Below are 10,135 nucleotides of genomic sequence, written 5' to 3'. Positions count from 1 at the left end.
CTAATCAAAAACACCTTAAGTGTTAAAAAAGTGCGGCCAAAAAAGGATTGAGCGTGCAACTTAAAGGAACGAAATCAAAGTTGGCGGCCAAACTGGTAGCTACACTTATAGCACTGATAAGAATTTTACAGCAAATATTTATTCATTAGTTAGCTAGGCCGCGTTTTTTGTTTTATTCACCATCATGCCCCAAGTTGAGCTAATGAAGTTGCACGCACAATCCTTTTTTGTCCGCATCTTTCTTTCACACCTAAGGTGTTTTTGATTCGATATAACTTACATTATACTTTTAGCTTGAGTGAATAAAACTTACATTTATACCTTCTGCTGTGAATAGAACCTACCTTCTTTCCAATACTGCAAGATGTATCTAATAACTGGACTTCTTCCTGAGTATGAGGGAGACCAGGTGACACGAATTGTTCTGCTCCACACATTTATAGCATTTAGATTCTCGGGAGGCCCGGGGGGTTCTGTTTTACGAAATATTTTATATTAGCTATCCACTTTACGATACTAACTGTAAACATGAAAAAAACAAAAAAAACACGCATGCGTATTGTAACATTTGACGATAACACGTATATTACGAACTGGTAATAGCTATATTTAATACTACTGAAGTATTTCATTCTTTAATTTTGAAAAATTCAAATAAAGTGCAAATACGCTTCTTTATGTATGTAATGTATATAGATAATTATATATTCCATTAAGATTGTGCTTATAATGTTTTTGCTTATACTAAGAGTTAATTGCAATTTATAAGAATGAAGTTCCATGTAATCCTTACAAATACTCCCTCGATCGTACTCAGTCTGATGAATATCATCTAACCCTACAATTTCTAACGCAGTAAGCTTCTGCAAAGGATGATGGCGTCTATCTTAGGTCACACATCTTGATAAATGTTTTAAAGACGGGCACTGTGAGTGAACGTCAGTTTGAAGACCATTTGTAAGATTACCAAATACGTCAGAGGACTTGATAGGTATTTGGTTGAATGAGTTCATATTCCAGTTCCTTCAATCATCCTATACATGAAACTTAACGTTAAAAACAAGACATGTGTCCAGATTATCGTGATAGATTTCAGGTCTGAAGATTCTTATTCGTAGCTATAAGCTTCACCTTGCGGAAGAGGGCGTTGCTGTGTTTGGCTTATATTGTTGTTCTATCTTAAACGCTCTTTTGTGCTAGTGTTTCTGGTTCCGTTGTGGAATGTAAATACTTTCTTCCAATAAGTATTGTGTCTTTTTTTCACTTCATCGTTTATTAATCATTGTTATTGCCAGACTATGTCCTCGGAATGGGCTATGAAATATATAAGCTTCTAAAGAGAAAGCGCACTATCAAACAGTCGCTAATAGTGAACAGCAGTCCTGCTTCGGTAGCGAACAATACTTATCCTTCAATAACAATAGTCATACTTCGATAACAATAGTCCTACTTGGATAGCGAACAATACTTATCCTTCAATAACAATAGTCATACTTCGATAACAATAGTCCTACTTGGATAGCGAACAATACTTATCCTTCAATAACAATAGTCATACTTCGATAGACGCCAAATGACCTTCTCTGATAGTGAAGAATAGTCCTACTTTGATAATGAATATGTGTGTTGCTAAACATCTTGTGAAAAAAAATCCATTTGATAAATGTCTGGGAGGTTTTCTACAAAACTGTTTGGCTGAAGCGACCCAATGTGTTACAGAAATAGTGCTGACACTGCAAGAATACTTAATCCATGTAATTCAAACAAAAAGCGATATTTTATAGTAACCACGAACTTCTTTCAATTTTTATTACATTTATGCTCGAAGTGTCTCTATACAATATATAACATAATAATCCCCTATTTTCGTATCGCATAGAACAGGAGAAATTAATGGTATGTTTAAAGTTACTTACAAGATCAAAATCGAAACTGAGATTTTACACAAGTCGAAAGCTAAGTAAATAAGGGTGATAACGGTACTGGTCACAGTTGTTATTGGAAGTACCCTTACTGGTCACTGTAGTTATTGGAAGTACCCTTACTGGTCACAGTAGTTATTGGAAGTATCCTTACTGGTCACAGTAGTTATTGGAAGTACCCTTACTGGTCACAGTTGTTATTGGAAGTACCCTTACTGGTCACAGTAGTTATTGGAAGTACCCTTACTGGTCACAGTAGTTATTGGAAGTATCCTTACTGGTCACAGTAGTTATTGGAAGTACCCTTACTGGTAACAGTTGTTATTGGAAGTACCCTTACTGGTCACAGTTGTTATTGGAAGTACCCATACTGGTCACAGTAGTTATTGGAAGTAACCTAACTGGTCACAGTAGTTATTGGAAGTACCCTTACTGGTCACAGTTGTTATTGGAAGTATCCTTACTGGTCACAGTAGTTATTGGAAGTACCCTTACTGGTCACAGTTGTTATTGGAAGTAACCTAACTGGTCACAGTAGTTATTGGAAGTACCCTTACTGGTCACAGTTGTTATTGGAAGTATCCTTACTGGTCACAGTAGTTATTGGAAGTATCCTTACTGGTCACAGTAGTTATTGGAAGTACCCTTACTTGTCACAGTTGTTATTGGAAGTACCCTTACTGGTCACAGTAGTTATTGGAAGTACCCCTACTGGTCACAGTTGTTATTGGAAGTACCCTTACTGGTCACAGTAGTTATTGGAAGTAGCCTTACTGGTCACAGTAGTTATTGGAAGTACCCTTACTGGTCACAGTTGTTATTGGAAGTACCCTTACTGGTCACAGTAGTTATTGGAAGTATCCTTACTGGTCACAGTAGTTATTGGAAGTAATCGTATTAATCACAGTAGTTATTGGAAGTAATCGTATTAATCACAGTAGTTATTAGCAGTAATAGTATTAGTCACAGTAGTTATTGGAAGTAACCATATTAGTCACAGTAGTTATTGGAAGTAACCGTATTAGTTTTGTTTGTTTGTTTTGAATTTATACACAAAGCTACACAATGGGCTATCTGTGTTCTGCCCACCACGGGTATCGAAACCCGGTTTCTAGCGTTGCAAGTACGCAGACATACTGTTGTCCCACTGGAAGGCCCGTATTAGTCACAGTAGTTATTGGGAGTAACCGTATTAGTCACAGTAGTTATTGGAAGTAACCGTATTAATCACAGTATTTTTTGGAAGTAACCGTATTAGTCACAGTATTTTTTGGAAGTAACCGTATTAGTCACAGTAGTTATTGGATGCTGCGAAGATTGTTCCTACTTCACCACATAAAAAATTATTTAAAATGTTCTGTTGAATTTTCACCTAGTTAACGTGTGATTTCATTATATTATAAATGTTACACATTATTTAGTTTTATTTCAATACAACATTTAGTTCTAAAGAGTTAAAATCGATTTAACTTTGATGGTGAGTATCAATAATAAAGCTGTAACAAATAGCGTTTGATAATTCCATTTCAATACTTTTAAATTTATAGTTTTACTCCCCAAAAAACAAAATTCTAAAATAGCAAAGTTAATGTTTTGTTTTACCTTGGACGTTGACAACAGTCCTTATGGATCTTTCACCGTAATTATTAGTAGCAATGCATGTATACACACCGCTGTCAGTTCTAGTGCTTTCTTCCAGTGACAGTTCAAGAAGTACGCCACCTACTGTCGACAACTCGGATATTTGTACTCTGTGGGAATTAAAAGTAAAGTACTAAAAAGAAAAAAAAAAAACTTCAAGCGACTAAAATTATTAAACGAATAAACTTCCTAAAGAAAACTGTCAGACCACCATAGTTTCAGGCAAATCGCTCAAAAATGTCATTTTACAAATCATGATCGGCCAAAAAAAAAAAACACTGAGAATAGAAATTCCGAAAATGGTTTCAGTCAAATGAATAAAAATGTTTCTTTTTGTATTTTATTAAAGTTTCATTTATTCTTGTGTTAGCACAATATCACAGTTTATAGACTACGTTAGCCAGGTGGTTAGGGCACTCGATTCGCAATCTGAGGGTCGCGGGTTCGAATCCCCGTCACACTGAACATGCTCGCCCTTTCAGCCGTGGGGGCGTTATAATGTGACGGTCAATCCCACTATTCGTTGGCAAAAGAGTATTCCAAGAGTTGGCGGTGGGTGGTGATGACTAGCTGCCTTCCCTCTAGTCTTACACTGATAATTAGGGACGGCTAGCGCAGATAGCCCTCGTGTAGCTTTGCGCAAAATTTAAAAACAAACAAACAAATTCTATTCTTTAATTGAAAAGATGTTTTAGTTTACCTATGTATTTCTACGAAGCAGTATTCACCAAGAGATAGTATGGTGATTCGTGTCACTATTTCGCTGATGTTTTAATTTAAATATACATTTTGGTACACCAGTTCTGCTGATCAAATAGAATAATAGTTTGGCTATAATACAAACTTTTTAGTTATACTCAAAACTTAGTACATATTTACAGTAATAATATATATCTTCAGGCCTGGCATGGCCAGGTGGTTAGGGCGCTCGTCTCGCAATCTGCGGGTTCGAATCCCCGTCCCACCAAACATGCTCGCCGTGGGGGCTTATAATGTGACGGTCAATCCCACTGTTCGTTGGTAAAAAAAGGTAGCCCAAGAGTTGGCGGTAGGTAGTGATGACTAACAGCCTTCTCTCTAAAATTTTTAATGCTAGAACGGCTAGTGCAGATAGTCTTTGTGTAGGTTTGCTTGAAAATCAATCTATCAATCATAACCATATTCTCACTTTCCAGTAAAATATTCATTGTTCTCCAAGATTACGTATACTCACCACCTGGTATGACTTTAAAAATATCTTTCCGTTACATTCTAGGCTAGTTATACTGAATTAATATTAACTTCCGATATACTATGATGTTTTAATTATAATAAAACTTTCTTCTAACTCATCATGCATATACTAATGTAGTTGAACAAATACTGTTCCAGCTTTAGTTAGTTTTGACATCAAATACATCATATTAATTTGTTCAAATAAGTTTGTCTCTAGTTCATCTTTTTTTGAAATCGCACATACTAATTCGATTTAGTAAGTTCATTTCCAGTTCATATTTTGTTGTATATTTTTTGACTACGAAAACGTCCTAGTTTGGTCTTTACCACAAGCACTGCCTTATTAGTAAGAAAACGACTTATTAAGAAAACGTAATGTTAGTTAATACTTCATATAAAATCGTAGTTAACCAGAAACATCCATTTTGTTCAGTTTTTGAAGTTCATAAGAAGATATCAGTAGCAGATCTCATATCTAATAATATGATAACCAAATTCTAGCCCTTCTTATGTTCCAGCAATTAGCGTGTTAAGAAGCCACAATTATAGTCCATATTCATTTCAAAACTAAATATAAAGTAAGGAAAATCAAATCCTATAAATCATTCTATGTACACCTGAAAATCTTCATATGTTACAAGGAGAAACTAAACCATTTAATATTTTTATCTTTTATAGCTCACAAATGTGCATTTGTTAAGAGGAAGACCGACGCTAATTTCACTTTCTATAAAAAAAAAAATGGCCCAAACTTATTTCATCATTCCTTTTTGTTACAGAAGGAGAGAAGCCAGAAATAATATTATCTTTCTTAAAGATACAGGTTTTTTTCCACATATACTCTCAGTTACGGTTGAAAGCTAGACTTATGTCGTCTTTCTACTGCATCAGAAATACTTACCTATGAGAAGAAGAACCCAGACTTATTCCATCTTTCTTCCAGGATACAATCAAAGGGCGATCTCCAGTAACATTACACATCAGTCTGATCGATTCTTCTCTTGTTACTGTAACAACTGACGGAATAGGCTGAATGGCTGGAGGAACTGGAAGAAAATGTTTACGTAGAATACAAAGTCAACAGTAATTCTTCTGTAAATAAATTTTACTAATAATTTTATTTTTGTTATCTGATAAGAAATATTATGTAAAATACAAGACACTAATAATTACTTTAAATTAGTATTAATGCTGTAGCAATATAAGAATAGTGTACTGCAAAAGCGTTGTTCTCATTACAATACTGCGCATTCCTTAAATACCTACTCCTGAGAACCAGAGCTATACTTCTTATTCTTACATTCCTAATAAGGTTTGATTATCAGAAATCACATTTTATTTCAATATCATTTCTCTAACGACGTGTTTGTAAACACAGAAGTAAACCACTTATGTTAACTTTACACAACTGCACATTTAAACCTCTGTGAACCTGCTAGTAAACCACACGTTTATGGTCTCACAAAATATCCTGGTAGTCAACTATATATTTAAATTCTTAAACAAAATGTAAACTAGTAAAATAGTATACCATAAATTTAAACCCCCAAGCAATATCCCTTTGATATGTTGTTGTTTGTTATTAAGCACAAAGCTGCACAAAAAGTTGTCTGTGCTCTGCCCACCATGGGTTATCGCAACCCGGTTTATAGCGGAATTAATCAGCAGACATACCGCTGTGCCACTGCGGGCTATCCCTTTGAACCTGGCATTGAATTACACAAGCAAGTCGTCAAACGTCGTGTTTGTAAGCATTCGAAATAACAAATAAGTCTATTAGTAAATTACAAAATTACAAGAAAACAATTATTAAGCGCATGTATAAACCTATAACAAATCTACAACAATGGCTATAAACCATATGAAGCACGAAACAACAAAGTTGCATCAAGTTAAAAATACGTGAAAATCACTAATCAACAAAGTTGCGAAACTGGTAGAACACTGTATTAAATACCCGTTTTCTGTAACAAAAAAATATGATTTTTGGGTGTGAATAATTTATAAAGTATACGAACTTTTTTACTATTAAATAAAAATGTTTAAGCCGCTATTCAACATACTCGTAAAGCTTGTAGTGAACAGTATACAAACCAGCTGTTAAAAAACAAGAAGTTACTCATTTAACTCACTATTCTTCAAATATATACACATAACTAATTAAATGACATACCTAGATGGCAAGTCAGGCATATTCAGATAACTAAAAGTTCGGCATATGATACACTAAATTACAATTATAAGAATTTCACAGCTTTGTATGTTCCACAATATGTGTAAACATATCGATCCCTCACATATTTTAGTACTTGACAATTTCAGAACTTGAGAGTTTAAAGTACAGAAAAGGAAGTGTCAGAACATTTAATGTTTCACAGTTTCAAGCACCGAGAAAAAAATTATCGAGTCTTTTAATGTTTGACAGTTTAAAGTTAAAAAAGAATGTCATGTCTCTTAATGTTTGACTTTAAAATCCATAAAAGGGCCAGTTACGTCATTTAATGTTTCAAGTTTAAAACACAGAGAAGGAACTGTCATAGCTGAACCTGTCTAATAATATAAACCATCCTAAAGGAACTGTCATAGCTGAACCTGTCTAATAATATAAACCATCCTAAAGGAACTGTCACAGTTGTTAGACAGGTTCAGTTTAGTATGGTTTATACTGTGACAGTTCCTTGTTAGACAGGTTCAGTATAAACCATACTAAAGGAACTGTCACAGCTGAGCCTGTCTAACAATATAAACCATCGGTAAAGAACTGTCACAGCTGAAACTGTCTAACAATATAAACCACGGTAAAGGAACTGTCACAGCTGAACCTGTCTAACAATATAAACCATACTAAAGGAACTGTCACAGCTGAAACTGTCTAACAACAGAAATCACAGTAAAGGAACTGTCAAATATATTAGTGTTGTGCAATTTAAAGGGCAAAAAGACAAAAAGAATACTTATAGCACTATTGTATCTTTAAAACTTTACAGCAAAGAAGAACATAGCATTTTTTATAAATAAGATCAGTTAAAAACCCCAAGGTCTTTATATGTCTAGTTTATAGTGAACAACAGACAGCACTCTCAGAGTCTTTAAACGTAAGGTTGTAAATGAGAAAAAATAGTCCTTTGAGTTGTTTAAATGAATCAATACAAATTACTGATTTAATTATACGTTTGTCTAAACATCTATTGGATGCACAAGTATAATTATATATAGTTTAACTTGTGAGGTAAGCCAGGCCGTATTTCCTTATGAAAGCACAGAAGTATGTATAAACGAGATTTTAAAAACTTGGTCCCTACCCGAATGACATAATAAGCTTATCCTGCATGACTAGACACCTGGAATTTAATATTCCTTGAGCAGTTGAAACGAGAGACAGCTTTACCTTTCGAACATAATAACTTTTTCAGCGGTTTTCACATAGCGTACATTACATTATCAAATAATATCATTGATTACATGCAATACTACAACTTCGCAATTTAGAACTTTCATTCTTTCATTTTTTGTGAGCTTTCACCTCTTATAACAGGGGTCAAAACTTGCTTTAAATGTAAGTTTCAAAATGATGAAAATTTCTAGCAATTTAGTTTGAGAGAGTAGCATCACGATCTAAAAATACCTTCACTGACAAACACTAGAAGATAAAAACTTCTGAATGTGAAATTCAAACAGACAGGTATTCATAAACATTTATATGTTTCTTGTAAAATATCTATCTGTAGTTACATAACAATCCTTCAACTTGATATATATAATTGACTAAGAAACTAAGAATTTAGTAGAGAAATAAAAATAATTAACTATGACAAAATTCGACAGAACAACCCACTAAACGTATTCCAGAATATAAACCCTAAAGTAATCAAAATTCACGTACTTGTAGTCCCATTCTTCTGTGTAACTTGTTTACTACTGGCTTGAGCTCGACACACTGAACAATATCTGACTACAACAGTGATATTAAGATTGAACAATACTTGAACACAATTATTGGTTCACTTTAACTCATCAGATACGTTTCTCACCCCTACGTTGACATGTCTATAATCCTAAGATATACAAAGCCCTGATTAATCCTTCTTTGATTGTTTCAAAATATTGTTCTAGAATTTCCATCACATTCGCAATCAAATTAAAGTAATTCTTACTTTCGAGAAAATTCTACCTAAACGCTATAGCAAAATGTTTAACACCCTAACTTTTAAGCTACAGTTACGAAAGGTATCCCACATTAATAACATCAAACAGATTTCAAAACGTAAAACAAAAAGTAAATCACTAAATGAAAGTATCATCATGTTTTCGTTGTCCACGCTACCACTACTATAATATTCGTTCATGTACTCTTTCGAAAGTCTTCCTAACATCCTTCCTAAAGTGTCCAGCTACCAAAAGGATATGAGACGAGAACGGGCTTTCTGGTGAGATGTTTTGGATAGAGCCAACCTCACGTGTTCTTTTCTGCTTATTGCATCTTCATATTGTCTGAATTGAATCTTGTTATACAATTTCGAGAAGTAAAATGAGATAAGTACATTTTGTATATAATGCTTCTACGCATCTTCATCTTAATTGTACACTGAAGTGAATAAAGAGTCTAAAATACTCTAACCGTTCATGAAATTTGGTCAAACCTCAAAGAGACATTTGGCTGTTGTACTTGTTTAGATGAATGGAAAAAGATGAATGGAAGTCCGCTAAACACAGCATCCTGTTTTGAATTGGCTACATTTTTTCATATTGTTGTTGGAAGGATATAGAACCGCTTCTAAGCAAATAGTACAATTGCTTGGACACGTGGAAAAGCAACAGTATCGTCCAAAACGTAAGTAAACAAAGGTTATCTGTCTGTAATGACCAAATGCAATCATAAGTACTTGCTCCAAGACTGAATCAGATATTTGTGCTCACAAAAGGATGCTGTGCCACTGTACAGATAGTTAAGAACAGACTTAATTAGGCCGGATTGTGTTAATAAATCCCCATTGAACTGCAGTCCACCCACATCAAGGTACAAAACTTCTCGTCTGCAATGATATCAACAACATCCACTAGACCAACGACATGTACCCACATCAAGGTACAAAACATCTCGTCTGCGGTGATATCAACAATATCCAGTAGACCAACGACATGTACCCACATCAAGGTACAAAACATCTCGTCTGCGGTGATATCAACAATATCCAGTAGGTCAACGACATGTACCCACATCAAGGTATAAAACATCTCGTCTGCGGTGATATCAACAATATCCAGTAGACCAACGACATGTACCCACATCAAGGTACAAAACATCTCGTCTGCAGTGATATCAACAATATCCAGTAGACCAACGACATGTACCCACA

The 10,135-nt window shown here is 34.5% G+C and overlaps 1 protein-coding gene across 1 annotated transcript in view; it reads right to left on the bottom strand.

Annotated features, from left to right (window-relative positions):
* The window catches only part of LOC111087509 (Down syndrome cell adhesion molecule-like protein Dscam2), a 39,194-nt gene that overhangs the window by 3,774 nt on the left and 25,285 nt on the right, over window positions 1-10,135 (bottom strand). The window contains exons 5-7 of the mRNA XM_022394363.1: window positions 5,680-5,824; window positions 3,525-3,673; window positions 345-473 (exon numbers count right to left, since the gene is read on the bottom strand). Of these exons, the coding sequence (XP_022250071.1) occupies window positions 345-473; window positions 3,525-3,673; window positions 5,680-5,824 (423 nt within the window). The remainder of the gene's footprint in view (window positions 1-344; window positions 474-3,524; window positions 3,674-5,679; window positions 5,825-10,135) is intronic.

Source organism: Limulus polyphemus, unplaced genomic scaffold (assembly GCF_000517525.1).
Source record: "Limulus polyphemus unplaced genomic scaffold, Limulus_polyphemus-2.1.2 Scaffold2239, whole genome shotgun sequence".
NCBI lineage: Eukaryota > Metazoa > Arthropoda > Merostomata > Xiphosura > Limulidae > Limulus > Limulus polyphemus.
This window is presented reverse-complemented; position numbering and strand designations above follow the sequence as displayed.